This window comes from Trichomycterus rosablanca, chromosome 6 (assembly GCF_030014385.1).
Source record: "Trichomycterus rosablanca isolate fTriRos1 chromosome 6, fTriRos1.hap1, whole genome shotgun sequence".
NCBI classification, from domain to species: domain Eukaryota; kingdom Metazoa; phylum Chordata; class Actinopteri; order Siluriformes; family Trichomycteridae; genus Trichomycterus; species Trichomycterus rosablanca.
In genome coordinates this window covers 32427532-32447471 of record NC_085993.1, presented here as the reverse complement: position 1 = coordinate 32447471, position 19940 = coordinate 32427532, and the positions used below count along the sequence as shown (strand labels likewise).

Here is a 19940-nt window from a genome sequence, read left to right as displayed (position 1 = left end):
TTTTACAAACTGATAGTTACAAGGGTTCAGATACTTTTTGTTTTAGTTACTGATACTTTTGTTTAGCAAATTGTTGTGCGTAATTAGTAAAGAAAGAATTTGGTTGTCTTTAAAAGTGACTTCAAAAATAAAGTTCAACTCTCAGCTTTGCTATTGGACGTCTACACAAATAATGATTGGCTCATTTGTAGGAAGGATGCCAGAGGGGATTCCTCATAACTGATGCAATTACGACCTCTGCTGGCTGATTGATGGCGCCTGCACAGAGAGGAAGGATAATGTGTTCAGCGTGTGACTCTTCATGCGTGAACCCCTCGTTCAGGTAAAAAGATGCAGTCGGCTACTGCACACACGGCATGTTTTAGTCATGGCTCTTCTCAGTCAGAGTGGGTCTGCATCAGTAGAGGGGAAGTGTAATACAATCGGAGAATTGTGTTTGACTAGATAGGGAGGAAAATTGGGGGGACAAATGCAAAAAAATTTAAAAATTAAAAATAAAGATCAGAACACATTGTGTATTACAGAAATACAGAGTCATGTTCTCCTACTATTATACTATTGAGTAGGGCATGACAACCTGCACCATTCTGGTTTGGTCCTGAACAACATAAAATTGTACTAAATAGTATGTCAGATCAGTGCACTGAAAATAGTGCCAACAGCCTTTTAGCTTTTGCAACTTAGCATGTTCACTAGCTAATGGTAAGTGTAATTTCACAGCTTACCTAAATTTACATCAAAACATAAGAAGATAGAAGATATTCTTTATTTGTCATATATACATATACAGGTGTACAGTACAATGACATTCTTTCTTCGCATATCCCAGCTTGTTTGGAAGCTGTGGTCAGAGCACAGGGTCAGCCATTGTACGGCACCCCTGGAGCAGATAGGGTTAAGGGCCTTGCTCAAGGACCCAACAGTGGCTGCTTAGCAGAGCCTAGATTTGAACAGCCAATCTTCCGGTTGTTAGCCCAAAGCTCTCCCCACTAGGCTACCACTGTCCCTAATTTCCTAGCAATATAGTTTAAAAAAGTAAAGCATTTTAAAATGATGGACACTTAAACATAGACTCACCGGTCAATTGCATAATTGAACAGGCAAACAAGTGTTCCTAATAAAGTGGAAACCAAATTTTATTTCTTTTTATGCCATAAACATTTTTTATGTCATAAACAGGACAGTCTCATAATTCAAAACATCGTAATTATAAAATATTGTTTTAAATGCTAACAAATTCCATCATAGTTCCTGTCTATACATTTAGATGTTGGACTTGTGTTACTCTTAAATTAAGACTTGGACCAACTAAGGTACTACAGACCCCGTGTCCACTTGTTGATATGATATGTCTACACTGACATGCTCTGGCAAAATAAATCACACCAATCTCTGTTCAGTGCTTGAATGATTAATGTGCATTTGAGTTTGTCTTACATTAGTACAAGGTCCATCCTCGTTCTCGTTCACACAGCTCTGTAGGTTAAACGACAGATTGTTGCAGCTGACCAGAACTCTCTTCCCAAACTTCTCTTCAAACTGCTTCACTTCTGGTTCAATGCCAGACAAATCCAATCTCTACGGATGCATACACATGCTAAATTAGTTATTACATTAGTGTTTTCTCAGAATGAATTGTTACTACAGACAAGAACTGAAAAAGGAATAATTTTGTGTGGATTTGGACATGTTTACTGTCCTGCTGGAAGATCCAGTCATGTTTCAGTTTCAGGTATTCAGCAGAGGCAACCAGATAACCAGCTAAAAGCACCTGGGGAGTTCGGGTGGTGCAGCAGTTTAATGCGCTGGTTCACCACTGCCAGGATCTCAAGCTCTTATGCTCAAATACCAGCTGTGCTATTGACCAGCCTGGTGCTTAATGTATCCTAAGGTTCCCAGGGTGTTAAAAAGACACAATTACAAACCCACCATACTGTTCAGTCAAAGTTATTTGAAAAATTAAGCTCTTATTATTTGCATTTTAAAATGTAAGAGTTTCAGGACAAATCATTATTTGTGGTTGTGTTACCAAAGTACACTATAGGCATAGGTGGCTAAGATGGCGCAGCAGTAAATAACCCTAGCCCACTACCATTGGGACTTAGGTTTCAAACCCCCCATAATGCTAATGACCGGGCGGACGTCTACATACAGGCATGATTGTCATTTTGTGTGACGCAAATTTCCAGTGACAATTATTTGTGATCCCATGAACAAGACATTTTCTTTAAGCTAAGAGGGGGTAATCACACATACAGTGTATCACAAAAGTGAGTACACCCCTCACATTTCTGCAAATATTTCATTATATCTTTTCATGGGACAACACTATAGACATGAAACTTGGATATAACTTAGAGTAGTCAGTGTACAGCTTGTATAGCAGTGTAGATTTACTGTCTTCTGAAAATAACTCAACACACAGCCATTAATGTCTAAATAGCTGGCAACATAAGTGAGTACACCCCACAGTGAACATGTCCAAATTGTGCCCAAATGTGTCGTTGTCCCTCCCTGGTGTCATGTGTCAAGGTCCCAGGTGTAAATGGGGAGCAGGGCTGTTAAATTTGGTGTTTTGGGTACAATTCGCTCATACTGGCCACTGGATATTCAACATGGCACCTCATGGCAAAGAACTCTCTGAGGACGTGAGAAATAGAATTGTTGCTCTCCACAAAGATGGCCTGGGCTATAAGAAGATTGCTAACACCCTGAAACTGAGCTACAGCATGGTGGCCAAGGTCATACAGCGGTTTTCCAGGACAGGTTCCACTCGGAACAGGCTTCGCCAGGGTCGACCAAAGAAGTTGAGTCCACGTGTTCGGCGTCATATCCAGAGGTTGGCTTTAAAAAATAGACACATGAGTGCTGCCAGCATTGCTGCAGAGGTTGAAGACGTGGGAGGTCAGCCTGTCAGTGCTCAGACCATACACCGCACACTGCATCAACTCGGTCTGCATGGTCGTCATCCCAGAAGGAAGCTGACGCACAAGAAAGCCAGCAAACAGTTTGCTGAAGACAAGCAGTCCAAGAACATGGATTACTGGAATGCCCTGTGGTCTGACGAGACCAAGATAAACTTGTTTGGCTCAGATGGTGTCCAGCATGTGTGGCGGCGCCCTGGTGAGAAGTACCGAGACAACTGTATCTTGCCTACAGTCAAGCATGGTGGTGGTAGCATCATGGTCTTGGGCTGCATGAGTGTTGCTGGCACTGGGGAGCTGCGGTTCATTGAGGGAAACATGAATTCCAACATGTACTGTGACATTCTGAAACAGAGCATGATCCCCTCCCTTCGAAAACTGGGCCTCATGGCAGTTTTCCAACAGGATAACGACCCCAAACACAACCTCCAAGATGACAACTGCCTTGCTGAGGAAGCTGAAGGTAAAGGTGATGGACTAAACCCAATTGAGCACCTGTGGCGCATCCTCAAGTGGAAAGTGGAGGAGTTCAAGGTGTCTAACATCCACCAGCTCCGTGATGTCATCATGGAGGAGTGGAAGAGGATTCCAGTAGCAACCTGTGCAGCTCTGGTGAATTCCATGCCCAGGAGGGTTAAGGCAGTGATAATAATGGTGGTCACACAAAATATTGACACTTTAGGCACAATTTGGACATGTTCACTGTGGGGTGTACTCACTTATGTTGCCAGCCATTTAGACATTAATGGCTGTGTGTTGAGTTATTTTCAGAAGACAGTAAATCTACACTGCTATACAAGTTGTACTCTGACTACTCTAAGTTATATCCAAGTTTCATGTCTATAGTGTTGTCCCATGAAAAGATATAATGAAATATTTGCAGAAATGTGAGGGGTGTACTCACTTTCGTGATACACTGTATATTACAGATGTGGTGCATCCAGTGTACTTTTTGTATATCATAAAAATGTGTGGTACATAGTAGTGTTGTAGATCATATCAGAACAACATTGGGTCAAGGCTTAACACAAAAAAATAACATGCCAGGGAAACAATGATCTTTAAAAAGAATTTAGCAAAATTTTGTGATAAGACTGCATTATTTAAAGTTCGTAAAAGCTTAAGGTAAAATTAGATCTGTTTTTATAGCTTTAAAGTCAGATATCAGTTCATGTTCACCTGAGTGTCTGGATCCAATGTGAAGAGCTTCATTCGAGTCTCGCTGAGCATCTTGGACTCAATGTCTTTGGCACTCTAACAAAACCAAAACACAAATCTGTCAAACCAATCAAACCAATCAAACCCAGTACACTCAAACCTGAATAAGTACAATGCAGAGATAAAACACAATAAGCTGCCTGGAGTTGGAATCAACCTAGTTCTAAGAATTTCATCAGAAAATCAGTATTTGATTGGTTCCTGCTGGTAGAGGGAGAAAAAAAGATTTCATGTAATGTAAGCTGCACATACTGCAGAGATGTAAAATTGTCACTGGAGACTGTCATTTCAAACACTGTTCATGCTACCAGACTTTATAATGTTGCATGAGCTGCTGTTTAAAAAGATCAAGACTGGGTGTCATGTGCATGAGTATAATTGTAACAGGAGGGTGACAAACAAAGTCCATTTTCATGCCAGTGGTTTTGGATTGAGATTTTCAACAAACTCATAGTCAGGTGTCCACATATGTTTGCCAAAATAGTATATTTATATTAAAATATATGGCAATATATCACCATACACTCATATTTTCATTAAAAAAAAAGTTTAGTTGTTTTTTCTGCTTGGTGTTAGATTTGTTGCCAGAGCTTGCTATATGACACGTTATTGCCCATGGTTTTAAAACGGGATGTCTATGATTTGCTTGTTATTCAATCGGGGTGTCGGAGGGGATTTCTCATAACTGATGCAATTACGACCTCTGCTGACTGATTGATGGCGAGGATAATGTGATCAGGGTGTGTGTCTCTCTGTACACAAAGCTGATCCACATATGAGCTCGCCTCATGCAGGTGAAAAGATGCAGTCGGCCACTGCACACGTGTCGGAGGGGGCCTGTTAGCCATGGGTTATTGGATATGACTAGATTGGGAGGACAATTGGAGGGAAAAAAAAGAACTGAAACTGTAAAAAAAATTAAAGTAAGACATCAGATCTATGTAGAAACGTCCTAAACTTCTTTGGGCCCAAGCTCCTCTCAGATGGACTGACAGTGGAAACATGGGCTGTGGTCAAATGAGTCCATGTCTCAGCTTGCCTTGGAGAAATGGACACTGACTTCTCTGTGCCAAAGAAAAGAGGACCACTCAGACTGTTAATACAGGTAAAATATTACAAAGCTAGGGTATGGGGTGCATCAGTGCTTACAGATATTAGACCTACTTAATAATACAGTGTGTGGAAGACATCAAATTCTGTACATAGGGTTCTCAGTGACATTTAATACCTAATAAAACAGCAGAAGTATATAACATAAGTATAACTTATACAGTAAACAATACATGATGTTATCTGCAATAAGAAATATCAATTTCATTTTATATCAGTAGATTTTGTTGATTGTTAGAATGTTGAAAATAAATTGGCATGTTATATTGTTTAAATGATGTATGCACACACACACACACTCATTATACACACAGGTAGAACAAAAAGCTGGTATACTTATTGCTTATACCTGAAAGTTGTCCTGGAAATTTTCAGAAGGAATATCTGACTTTCCTATCTCATCATCTGTAATACAGCAGAGGAGAATGTGTAGTTAGCAAACAAATAAAAGAAAACACACACAACAGGAGATATGACATGAAAATGACATGATTATCCTTTGCTGTGACTGGCAGGTTGAAGTCAGGGGAAAAATGTTTAAAATAAAAGTTTAAAAGAGGTTTAAAATAAATAAATTGCTGCACCTTAGGTAGCCTAATTACAGTCTCAAAAAACTCTGACCTCAACATTGCTTTGTAAAGGTAAAGTTTGTGAAAAGACAGATCATTATTTTACACACACCATCGTGCAGCTCTCCGTTCCTGCGATCCTGCATGGCCAGCTCAAAGCTGCTCTGCAGTATTTTGTTGAGTGTGCTGATCCAGTCGTCCATCTCAGCCTCATTATCAGCAGCCATACAATATGAGCTTTTATCCTGCATCTTCAACTCAAAGGCAAATCGTCTCACCTTACTGTTCTACACAACACACACACACACACACACACACAAAGAGAGAATAAGCTAATTAATCTGCACATACACAAAGATTTGTTTTTGTTCAGCTGGCTTTATTGAACTTTATATTATTAAAGTAGGCATCATCATACTAATTATCAACAAAATATAGTAATTATTAACAGCCAGGAAAGTTTTATCTACTCAGCGGTTAAAAACATATTTAAAAAATACACACAAATGTTATTTAAAATTAAACGAGGATTGATTTGTGTTCATTTGTGAACACGGAATGCTTCTGGGCATATTGTTATACAGTTCTAAAGATGTGGGTTTTGATACAGTTAACATTTTACATCAGTCTATTAGCAATGTAAAAAATATCAGTTTGGACAGTCAAAACACTGTGCTGGGACCAAACGAGTGGTTGTTGCTTTAATCTTGCTTTAAAAAGGTTGGGCAATGACATTTGGCACTGTATATGCTAACATGACTTCACAGCCTTGATGCAGTCATTAATTGATCACACATCTGAAATATGAAGAAAAAATAGATTTTACAGCTTTATTTTCTCTACAAGTTAGGTTTAAAAAATACAAATCTGTCATCTGTCATAGTATGGGGGTGCATCAGTACCAAAGCATGGCTTGCATACACCGATCAGCAATAACATTAAAACCACCTCCTTGTTTCTACACTCACTGTCCATTTTATCAGCTCCACTTACCATTTAGAAGCACTTTGTAGTTCAACTCATAGTGATTGTCTCTGACTTTACATCTACAAGGTGGACCAACTAGGTAGGAGTGTCTAATAGAGACAGCAGCGCTGCTGTGTCTGATCCACTCATACCAGCACAACACACAGTAACACACCACCACCATGTCAGTGTCACTGCAGTGCTGAGAATGATCCACCACCTAAATAATACCTGCTCTGTAGTGGTCCTGTGGGGGTCCTGACCATTGAGAACAGGATGAAAGCAAGTTAAAAAGTATGTAGAGAAATAGATGGTGGACTACAGTCAGTAATTGTAGAACTACAAAGTGCTTCTATATGGTAAGTGGAGCTGATAAAATGGACAGTGAGTGTAGAAACAAGGAGGTGGTTTTAATGTTATAGTTGGTCGATGTATATCTATATGTCTATCTGTCTGTCTATCTTTTTTAAACAGTATATAAGGCTTTTGATTATAAAGCAGCAGAATGGCAGAAGTAATGTTAATAAGCCATCCAGAATTTATATTTTAACATGCTGCTTTTCCCTTCAGGCAAGTTCAGTTAAGCCCTCTTTTACACATGCACCACACACAAACACACATACATTCACACATACTGTACATATGGGATGAGAAAAACATGGAAAAACATGACCCTGAAAGCTGATCAGGTCATTGAACTCCATGTGAGAAATGGGCTCAGCTTTGTTCTTACTCTGTAACACCATGTGCTACAGTACTTGAAATTTTTTTTCAAACCACATTTCAAGAAAAGTTGGGACATTTTGTAATAAATGGAAGAATCAGATTTGTTAATTCTCTTGAATTTGTATTTAATCACCAAACATACAAAGAAAAGATTTCCAGTGTTTCCACTGATCATTGTATTTTGCAACTATAAACACATTTAAAATGTTATGGCTGGAACAGTTGGGACAGAGGTGTATTTAGCATTGTGTTCCATCAACTTTTCTAACAATGAGACTTTCTAATGGTTTGAGAACTGAGGACACTAGGTGGATTTTTTTTCTCCCTTCTTGCATGATACGAGCTGTTCACCACTCATATTCACAGTTGTCTTTTTCTTCTCTTCATGGTGCACCATACATTTTCATTGGGAGACAGATCTGGACTGTGGTCAATTCAAAGAATTCATGGATAACAATTTGGATGGTCCTTTTTGTCTTTGGCATTGAGAACCCAACACCATTCCCAATGCACATTTAAATCATCTGACCACATCACATGTTTCCACTGTCTTTCAAAATTGATGTATGGCTTACTCTTTGCATAACAGAGTTTCAGGTTGCATTTCTTGACACAGTGACAGACTGTGCAAAGTGATAACAGTTTTCTGAAGTGCTCCAGAGTCCAGGTTGCTACATTTAATACAATAGAATGTTTTTATGTAATGCTATCTAAAGGCTCAAAGGTCATGCATATTCACCAGTGATTTCTGACCTTAAACCATTTTACATCTAAACTTAACCATATTTTAATCAAAACCATAACAACATAATTATTTTGGCTGGTCCATTTTAAACCTAAACATTTAATCAAACAATATAATTATTTAGGTTGGTTTTCAATAAAATAACAAATGAGAAAACGACACCTAATGTGCAGTAAGACAATGGCTGATGTATTCCAAGTTAAAATTCCTACTTAATTTAGAAATGCTCTTTTATGTCAAATCATATTTTTCATTAAGGAAATAATCACTTCTGATGTGGAAATACATACACATATTTTAAAAGTTCACCAGGGGATCATTGAGCTTTTTCTTGCTCAATGTGCAATGCCAAGCATGCACTTAATTGGTGTAAAGCACACTGGTATTAGACTATGGAGCCAGAACATGTCTTCTGGAATAATTAATTATTTCCCACCATTAAAGCACCCATAGGTATTTACTAATTCCCAGAAGAACGCTACCCTGCATATCAACCTTATTCCTGGCACAAATATGGTCGCGTTTCTGTTGACTGATCCAGTCTGATTCACTTATGTATCACTTTCATCCATATACTATCGTCATCTTAATTCCATCCAGGATATTTTTTTTAAAGTTAATGTGTTTTGTCTGTTAGCTTATATCTATTAAACCATTAAAAGTTCTTAAGACATAATAGGGATTATGTTTCTAATCTTACTAAAAGCACTGCTGATTGAGCATCCATAGGAAATGGAATATAGTGTGAAGGAAAAGAAGTAGTCTGAGTACAAGCACAAGAAGCAGTGAAGATTATACATGGTGAATGTGGAGTAAGAAATTCAGTGCTACCTGCTTTGGTATACACTCCTGGTCCACCACTGTTATGTCTGACTGTTGGTATAACGTTTCTACTTTAATATGCTTTGTTTGCTTTTTGCCAGAAAAAATGAGATCCTTGATGTCCAAAAAATTCTAAAGTTGATTTGTATTGTTATATAGGAGCGGCATTGTGGCTCGGTGGGTAGCACTGTCGCCTCACAGCAAGAAGATCCTGGGTTCAATTCCCAGGTGGGGATGTCAGGGTCCTTTCGGTGTGGAGTTTGATTGTTCTCCCCATGTCCGCATGGGTTTCTGGGTGCTCTGGTTACCTTCCACAGTCCAAAGATAAGCAGTCAGATTAACTGGAGCAACCAAAGTCTCCCTAGGTATAGAAGAAATGCCATAGGTGTGACCAGGACTGGCGATCTGTCTGGGGTGTTTTCGACCTCACTCACCATGACACTGACCAGAATAAAGCCGTGGTAAAACAGACAATGAATGAATGAATGTTCATATGGGGCAACCAAATGTTTTAGAATAATCCATGTGGCTTTGTTAAATTATTGGGCATGCATGTGTGTATCTCTTTGTTAACAGTGGTTTCCTCCATGCTGCTCTAGAATACATCCAATTTTTTATGTAGTGGAGTGATGAAGCCTTGGCTGAGACTAGTTTTCAGACCTTTTGTGACTTTTATTATTGTAATTTTAGCAGGTGTATCACTCTGGGAAGATTTACAACTTTTTACAACTTCTTTATTGAAAGATAATGGCAACTACTATATATATTTATTGTTTTTAATAGTTTAAATTCATTTAAAGAGACTACAGTGTCACATGACTATAGGGAAGCATGACATTTGGTGCTGTAATAGACCGCTGGCTGCTTGTGCCCATCATCATCACTATGTCACGCTTTTTTTTTCTCCCATTGACTTTATTTTCTACAGTATATTCATATTCTATTTCTTCATGAAGCTTAATAGTTCACAGGGACAATTACCTGGACAACCCCCATACATGAGTCAAGAAAGATGGTCCCTTTGGGCTCCTTGGAGATCTTGTCATCCTTATAGAAGTTCAGATTGTATGATCCGTCCCCCAGCTGCGCCAACTGAAAATATCTCCTCTTAAAAGACTTGAGAAAGAGAGGAAATGAGAAAGAGGAACAAGAGAGAAAGCGTGTTACATATAAACAACAAACATACAACAACAAGAAGATTCTTTCTAAATATAAATTTAGAAAAGATAGGAAACATGGGAAATTGAGCTATACAGCTATACACTTTTTAGACACTTTGCACAAACCATTAAAGATATCTGGATGAAAGAGGAAACATGGTGTTTTAAAACTTAAAATACAACCACAAACCATTCAGAGTTCTGTCCAAAGCCATACCTCCAAAATGCAAGGCTACCAAGACTAAAATCCCTAAATGCTACTGCATAGAGGGCAGATTTCTGAAATAAAACGCAACATGATGGACAGGCAAATAGATATGCACCTTCCCCCTGATTGTTCAGATGTTTGTGGTCCAAATCCTGTGATTATTTTTATTCACAGAGACTGATCTTTTGACAACTGCCAAAATGAGAGAGGACCTTTAATAAATATTATTAAAAATGCATCTGAACTGTTGTTGAATTAAAAACCAGATCTAAAGACATTGCCTTTATTAAAATATGTACAAATAGGAAATGCCCTTGTATCAACAAGCCATTCCAAAAGTTTTTGGACACCTGTCCATAAGCTTGTTGGACATCTAATTTTAAAAACAAATGGTAATAAAATCAGAGTTACCCCTATGTAAGGGGTCTTCTGTGAAGACTTCTCACAAGACTTTAAAGTATGTCTGTGGGATTTCTTGTGCCTATTCCGTTAAAAGAGCATTTGTATGGCTGGGCACTGATGTTGGTGAAGAAAACCTAAATTAATGACCCAGTTTATTCCAAAGCTGTTCAGTGGGGCTGAAGTCAGAGCTCTGTGCAGGCTATTGGAATTTCCTAAAACCTTTCTTCATGTCCTTATAGACCTTACTTTGTGCACATGGACACAGTCATGTAGAAACAGGAAAGAGCCTTCCTTAAACTGTTGTTATAGAGTTGGAAGCATTATTTGCCTTTTATTTATTATGAGTTGTTACATCTGTTAGCAATTGTTGTGGCTGAAAGAAATGAATTCAATAATAAGAAGGGGTGTCCTGATACTCCATATAGTGTGCCAGGAAATCCCCTATAACATAACATTTACAATGTGATTACTCACCCTCATTGTGACACTAATGGCACTATTCATGTTTCCTTTGTAAAGCCAGCCCTGTTTGGACACACCACCTTTCTGAGAGCCCAGAGATGATGAATCCTACAGAAACAAGAGAAGAACCAATTTCCTACAGACATACTCCACACCTGCATCTACCACATGTTTCCAGTACTGAGTAAAAAATCTATATAATGTCTAAGCACTTCGAAGCAATTCTGTCAAATTAAAACCATAACACACCTTCACTGCCTAGTCAAAAAGTCACACACTTTAATATTTTGCTGGATCGCTTTGATTATGGCGTGCATTAGCCATTGTATTGCTTATACACTGCATGTATTTTTGGTTAAAATCTTATACTGAAGACGAGAGACTCAAACCACTCAGGTAAAGTTTCTTTAGCACATCTTAAAGACTTTCAATGGGGTTAAGGACACTCTGTGGTATCAATACATTGATGGGATAACCTGGTCATTTAGTACATTTAGGTAGTCAGCTGACCTGTATCTATTTCTTTTTTCCTTATTAATCTCACTAACAATTGGTTTTCTTATGACCACACAGCTGTTTAATCCCAATCACTCTTTGAGTCCTTGCCACATTGTGCATGTGGAAATCAAGAGTTCAAGAAAGCCTTTTTTGTCATTTCAGCTATATTCAAGTACATAATGAAATGAAACAATGTTCCTCTAGGACCAGGGTGCAACACAAAACAAAAGTGCAAAACAATATAATATGCACAGTGAAAAAAAAAAAAAAAAGAGTACAATAATTACAAAGGACTACAAGAGACCTTTCTAATCTTTCAATGTTTGAACATAGTCATGGGTTCTACTGGTAATTTTTGTGATTTGTCTTAACAAAGCATTCAAGTGATCTCTGACCACAGTCATTCAAGATGTGAAGGTTCACCAGCATTTTTCCAGCTAGCCAATAATTTGAACCTCCTGAAACACAGTAACATCCTTTTCACAACCATGGGGTTCAATATTTATCATAGTTGTTTAAGTAACATTTTTTTTTGGCCATGCAGCATATATAACATAAAGGGTATTGTGATATTGTATATAACACAGTAGGTACTGCTCAAAAATCACCTCTAGTAGCAGTATGTGTTGAGCTTTACATTTTCTCTCAGATATAAATACTTTGTTTACAAGATCACTCCCTCAACTGAAATTAATTAACAGTGTTTAGGAAGGATACAAAGTGGTCAAAGCTGTTTGACACACAGCCATTGTACACAAATGTGCAAAAAAGCTCAGCCTTTATGCACACACGCGCATTACATCACAGAGGACCCCAGTGTGCTAGTAAAACACAGACCTAAGCTGATGCCAGTGACACCTGCAGTTTTTATGTAAGTTGTAAGCTGTAAAAATATCAACCATTCCGTGTCAATTTACCACGCTATCCCTTTTTAAATAAATTACTTTTACTGTAGTTCCTAGAAGTTCCTGTAAATTCCTTGAAGCTTAGACATTGCTTTTAATACTTGTCAGACTTCCGCTCTGAAATGTAATAGGCTCTGCCATAGCATTATTAAAACACTTACAGAAGACTGGTTCTAAAAAGCAAGGTTCAAACTGATTAAGATTTAGGTTTTACAGGACTGTCTAAACTCAAGTCTGGCCTTTATATACAGCCGTAAATAGCCTTTATTTGTATCCAAATGTATTTAACTTAGATTGTCTTTCGTTTACCATGACCAATCAAATCTACACAGTACAAAATAAGTACAATTTAGCCTCATGTGCAACATGTTCCAAAAAAGTTGGCGCAGGGGCATGTTTACCACACTGTTACTTCCCCATTCCTTTTAACAATGTTTAGGGGGATTTTGGGGGAAACTGAGGACACTTGTTGCTGTTGTTGTGAAAGTGTATTTTCTGTAAGTATTGTGCTTTATAATGTTCCACATGTTTTCAATTAAAGACAAGTCTGTCTAGCACATGCAGTCTTTTAGTATGATGCTGTTGTAGCATGTGCAGAAAGTGGATTGACGCCCCCTTTAAAAATAATAATGTTATGTTTTTCCAAATGTATTTAATTAAATTCACTTTGTGTAAAATCATGTTTAGTATGATGATCATAAATCAGTCTGAACTACACTGATCAGCCATAACATTAAAACTACCTCCTTGTTTCTACACACACTGTCCATTTTATCAGCTCCACATATCATATAGGAGCACTTTGTAGTTCTACAATTACTGACTGTAGTCCATCTATTTCTCTGCATGCTTTGTTAGCCCCCTTTCATGCTGTTCTTCAATGGACAGGACTCTCCCAGGACCACCGCAGAGCAGGTATTATTTGGGTGGTGGGTCATTTTCAGCACTGCAGTGCCACTGACATGGTGGTGGTGTGTTAGTGTGTGTTGTGCTGGTATGAGTGGAGTTTTTAAAAACCTCACTGTCACTGCTGGACTAAGAATAGTCTACCAACCAAAAACATCCTGTAACCACTGATGAAGGTTTAGAAGATGACCAACTCAAACAGCAGCAATAGATGATCGATCATCTCTGACTTTACATCTACAAGGTGGACCAACTAGGTAGGAGTGTCTAATTGAGTGGACAGTGAGTGGACATGGTATTTAAAAACTCCAGCAGCGCTGCTGTGTCTGATCCACTCATACCAGCACAACACACACTTCTACACCACCACCATGTCAGAGTCACTGTAGTGCTGAGAATGATCCACCACCTAAATAATACCTGCTCTGTAGAGGTCCTGTGGGGGTCCTGACCATTGAAGAACAGCATGAAAGGGGGCTAACAAAGCATGCAGAGAAACAGATGGACTACAGTCAGTAATTGTAGAATTACAAAGTGCTCCTATATGGTAAGTGGAGCTAATTAAATGGACAGTGAGTGTAGAAACAAGGATGTGGGTTTAATGTTATGGCTGATCAGTGTACAGTGGGGTCAAAAAGTATTTAGTCAGCCACTGATTGTGCAAGTTCTCCTACTTAGAAAGATGAGAGAGGTCTGTAATTTTCATCATAGGTACACTTCAACTATGAGAGACAAAGTGAGAAAAAAAAATCCAGGAAATCATATTGTAGGATTTTTAAAGAATTTAATTGTAAATTATGGTGAAAAATAAGTATTTGGTCAATAACAAACAAGCAAGATTTCTGGCTCTCACAGACCTGTAACTTCTTCTTTAAGAAGCTCTTCTGTCCTCCACTCGTTACCTGTATTAATGGCACCTGTTTGACCTCGTTATCTGTATAAAAGACACCTGTCCACAGCCTCAAACAGTCAGACTCCAAACTCAACCATGGCCAAGACCAAAGAGCTGTCGAAGGACACCAAGAAGAAAATTGTAGACCTGCACCAGGCGGGGAAGAGTGAATCTACAATAGGCAAGCAGGTTGGTGTGAATAAATCAACTGTGGGAGCAATTGTAAGAAAATGGAAGACATACAAGACCATTGATAATCTCCCTTGGGGTCAAGATCTCATCCCGTGGGGTCAAAATGATCATAAGAACGGTGAGCAAAAATCCCAGAACTACACGGAGGGACCCGATGAATGACCTGCAGAGAGCTGGGACCAAAGTAACAAAGGCTACCATCAGTAACACACTACGCCGAGAGGGACTCAAATCCTGCAGTGCCAGGCGTGTCCCCCTGCTTAAGCCAGTACATGTCCAGGCCCGTCTGAAGTTTGCCAGAGAGCATATGGATGATCCAGAAGAGGATTGGGAGAATATCATGTGGTCAGATGAAACCAAAATGGAACTTTTTGGTAAAAACTCAACTCGTCGTGTTTGGAGGAAGAAGAAGAACCCAAGAACACCATACCTACTGTGAAGCATGGGGGTGGAAACATCATGCTTTGGGGCTGTTTTTCTGCAAAGGGGACAGGACGACTGATCCGTGTTAAGGGAAGAATGAACGGGGCCATGTATCGTGAGATTTTAAGCCAAAACCTTCTTCCATCAGTGAGAGCATTGAAGATGGAACGTGGCTGGGTCTTCCAGCATGACAGTGATCCCAAACACACCGCTCGGGCAACGAAGGAGTGGCTCCGTAAAAAGCATTTCAAGGTCCTGGAGTGGCCTAGCCAGTCTCCAGACCTCAACCCCATAGAAAATTTGTGGAGGGAGTTGAAAGTCCGTGTTGCCCAGCGACAGCCCCAAAACATCACTGCTCTAGAGGAGATCTGCATGGAGGAATGGGCCAAAATACCAGCTACAGTGTGTGCAAACCTGGTGAAGACTTACAGGAAACGTTTCACCTCTGTCATTGCCAACAAAGGTTATGTTACAAAGTATTAAGTTGAACTTTTGTTATTGACCAAATACTTATTTTCCACCATAATTTACAAATAAATTCTTTAAAAATCCTACAATGTGATTTCCTGGATTTTTTTTTCTCATTTTGTCTCTCATAGTTGAAGTGTACCTATGATGAAAATTACAGACCTCTCTCATATTTCTAAGTAGGAGAACTTGCACAATCAGTGGCTGACTAAATACTTTTTGGCCCCACTCTATATGCAATAACTGAGGTAATCAGAAAAGTAAAAAATTATTGTTCTCAGTACTAGTACTGTATGAGACTTAACTGTTAGTCACAAGGTTAGTAAGGATTTAGTTTTTTGTGTTTACTTTCAGCTATACATAACATAAAAGCTAGAAAAGATTGTTATCCAGCATGACCAACAGAGGCTAAAAGCTCATCCGGCAGGCCCACACGAACAACGATTGGCTGTTGTTCAATGGGGATGCCGGAGAGCTCCTCATAAATGATGCAGTTACAACCTCTGCTGGCTGATTGATGGTGCCTGCACAGAGACGAGGGATAAAGAGGATCAGGGTGTGGCTCTCCATACACAAAGCTGATCCACATATGGAAGCTGATCCACAACTCGCTTTGTGCAGGTGAAAAGATGCAGTCGGACACTGCACACGTGTTGGAGGGGATGTGTGTCAGTCTCGGCTCTCATCAGTCACAGTGGAGGTCAACATCAGTAGAGAGGAAGCATAATTCAATCGGGTAATTGGATACAAATAGATTGGAAACTTGACAGGAAAATTGGTGGAAAAATGCACAAAAAAAAGAGTATGATTTAGCCTCCTGCCTTGGGGATTAAGAAATGTTTCTTTGCTTTTTCTCCATTAGCTGTTTAATTACAGTTTCTAATTGACGTTTACATACCTCATCCTTATCAACATCCTCATCAACCTCAAACACATGTGTGGGCAGCTTCTCTGGTCGAGAAACTTTACTGTAAAACAGAAACCACAGAGATGAAAGGTCAGAAACAGTACATGAGTTGTCAACAAATACAAACCTGTACTTCCTGAAAAGGATATTTTGTAAGATGCAACAAAAACAAGAATATGTGATGTGCTAATTCTCTTCATTCTTCAACTATTTTACTGACAATATACAATACGAATTTTGTATTTTATTTTTAATAAAAACTACTTTTAATTAGTTTATATTTACACAATACATAATATAATCACCTGCAAGTATTACAAATAAAACAACTGTAATGTATTGTTAATTCTTACTTCAATATTTTCTCAAAAAAGTAAGTATTCATGGCTTTTGCTTTAGTAGCATCCTAACTTTTATTTCTAGATGCAGTGACAAAATCAATTTATTGCCAAGGGTTTTTCAAAACAGAGGCATGTTGGTTTTGCATGGAGTGCTGTTCGTTCAGTTGTAGTTTCTAGCCTTGCCCTCTACACACAGAGATTTCTCTTAATTCTTTAAGTTGTTAAATAATTTCATGGACTGTAGATGGTTAAATCCCTAAATATATTTGAATTGTGCATATGTTGTTTTTAAATTGTTATACAATGCAGTTAATAGCAAAGTAGCAAATTTCAACCATTAGTCATAAATAACTAAACCTTTGTTTAATAGTCCATTTGAACCCAGTCATTACAGCAATGTTTGTTTTAGACTCCTGGTCTTAATCTGCCTGTCTTCAGAAGGCATAAAATTAGGAATTAATGTACAATTCCTATTTGGAATTGGGTAGATACTTTTGGCAATATTCTGTTTGAGCACTGAGTATGCAGTAGACTGCTGTCCACCTGTTCATAGTGGAAGACTAAGATGTCAATGATCAAAACCATTAAATAACACATGAAATGATTTAACAGTGATGAAATACTCTTGGCATTTGCAGATTCTTGGCATGCTCTCTCACATGTGTTGGCCACTTGTGGGTTCTCTTTCCAAGTTCTACATAAAAAGTACAGACAGTGGATTTTTTTTAAAGCTAAAATAATTATAATTGTGTATTTGTGTCTGAATGAACACAACTACACATGGCTGTGGTTATAACTTATGTTTTAAACCACTTAATAAACAGAAAACAATATAGTATACAAGTTACTAAATGTAGGCTACAAAAGTTTTGTGGTATGTGATTTAGGATGCAGACATAGGGACAGTAGGATACACCAAGGATGTCAAACTCATTTTCACCAAGGGCCACATCTACATTATCTTGGCACTCAAAGGGCCGATTGTAACGTATCCTTCTGTGATTGCAGTCTGCCTTTTAAGTCTTGGACAATTTGTTGTTTTCTTGGAGGCTAAATTCTGTGTTTGGTGTCAAAATGCCAAATTTATATTGTATATTTATAATGTATATCTGCATTTATATTGTACTCCTTTACCACAGACACGGCCTCATAACACAAGAGACGTACTGGTTTTTCTTCTTGAAGCACAAACTTGTTTTTACTTTCCCATCTTTCATTAAATTACCTCCTTCTGCTTCAGTTTTCTCTTCTTGTACATTTTGGGATTATTTGTAAATATGCTGATGTGGAAACACTGCCATCTAGTGGCGGAATGCAGTCACTTTGCAGGTTACAAAATAGGCATGCATTGTGGGAGATGCAGTTTATGTACGATTTTACAGTGTATTTTAAGACAATCATACGTCTTTTAAGCTCTCGCCACATAAAATGACGTGGCGGTCCGGATTGGGCCTTGAATTTGACACATGTGACAGTACATAGTTTAGCATTTAAATCTGCAGTTATTATTTGGGATCATAAAAATTAGGGACTTAATCAGGTGTACTGATTGAGGTAATCCTCAAACTCTTACTTGGGAAGCTGGCGGAAGTCTCCAGAATAGTCCTCATACTTGTAGGTTATCACATGCCCGTCTGAGTTGTATGTCTTGATGCACTGTGGGGAATAAAATAAAAATGTACAGTTATCGCAGAGTCTATAATTTCGATAATTCTATAATTTGGAGCAGGCTTTTTAAATTCTTGTTAGTGATTATGATTTATGTAAACTGGTGAGTTGTTTGTGTCCACATTAAAGAGGCTAATATGAATACACAATACAAAGTACATAAAACAGTAGTCTGAGACACCTTATGCTGAAACGAAATCTGTCCAGATGTTTGCATTTATTAACCATTAATCTACACTTAATCACCCATGATAATGTACACAGGTAACTTCTAGAAGGCCCTACAATAGAATTTAGAGCTGCAGGTCCTCTTGGATAAATCTCTACAAGCTTTGTCCACCTGGATTTGGTCAGTTTATTCCAAGCAGATCCTTTCAAGCTTAGTCAGACTGGGTGCCAAACATCTGTGAACAGCCATCTTCAGGTCTCTCCACAAGTGTTCAATTGGGTTTAACTCATGGGCCCTTGCTAAGCCACCCAAGGACATTCAGACACTTGCTCCAAAAGCCACTCCAGTGTTGTTTGATTGTATTCTTCAGGTCACCGAGATTGGAAGAGGTTTTCTTTAGGGATGTTCCTGTATTTGGCTGAATTTAATCATTATTTAATTCACAGTGGTCTACCTGTTTCAATTAGGGGTGGTATTAGCCAGGAGATAAGCAGTGCCTGTTTTTGACAAATATAGTGCTCGCTGTTCTGTCCAAGGAGTCAATTTTTATGTCATCAGACCATGGAACCTTTTTTTTCACATTGCCTGAGCTTTTACAGGCTGTTATTCGGCTTTTACCCAACAGCTTTCTTCTTGCCACTCTGCTATTAAGACCTGATTTATGAAGCGCTGCAGAGACGGTTGTCTGTCCAACAGGTTCTTTTGTCTCCACACTGGAACTTTGGAGCTCATTCAGAGTGACTGTTGGATTTTTTGACCTCCCTGACTTTAACTCCCTTTTTGTCCAGGTGCCCAATTTGGTCAGCCAACTCTAGGAAGGTTCGAAATTGTGCCAAGCTTCTTCCATTTCAGGAATATTAAGGCCACTGTGGTCCTAGGATCAATTAAAACCTTAGATATTGTTTTATATCCTCACCCTGATCTATGACTTATCCTTTTCCTTCCCACAATCTATTTGTTTTCAATTCCTGATTGCAACTCCATCTGACACACATGCAGTTGGTGGACTCTGTTTTTACCCGTCACCGTCGACTCTCACAGAGAACTGTATACTTAAGAGTCAATCATGAGTCAACCACCTCAGGTGCAACCCACACTAACACTAACCACCACCATGTCAGTGTCACTGCAGTGCTGAGAATGATCCAACACCCAAATAATACCTACTCTGTGGTGGTCCTGTGGGGGTCCTGACCATTGAAGAACAGGCTAAAAAAGATGAACTACAGTCAGTAATTGTAGAACTACAAAGTGCTTCT

At 38.7% G+C, this 19940-nt stretch overlaps 1 protein-coding gene across 1 annotated transcript in view; it reads right to left on the bottom strand.

The window, feature by feature from the left end:
* dock9b (dedicator of cytokinesis 9b) overlaps nucleotides 1-19940 on the bottom strand; it is a 134765-nt gene that overhangs the window by 74274 nt on the left and 40551 nt on the right. The window contains exons 4-11 of the mRNA XM_062997678.1: nucleotides 18418-18500; nucleotides 16495-16564; nucleotides 11325-11420; nucleotides 10062-10196; nucleotides 5934-6108; nucleotides 5602-5657; nucleotides 4104-4178; nucleotides 1438-1578 (exon numbers count right to left, since the gene is read on the bottom strand). Coding sequence (XP_062853748.1) covers nucleotides 1438-1578; nucleotides 4104-4178; nucleotides 5602-5657; nucleotides 5934-6108; nucleotides 10062-10196; nucleotides 11325-11420; nucleotides 16495-16564; nucleotides 18418-18500 — 831 coding nt within the window. The remainder of the gene's footprint in view (nucleotides 1-1437; nucleotides 1579-4103; nucleotides 4179-5601; nucleotides 5658-5933; nucleotides 6109-10061; nucleotides 10197-11324; nucleotides 11421-16494; nucleotides 16565-18417; nucleotides 18501-19940) is intronic.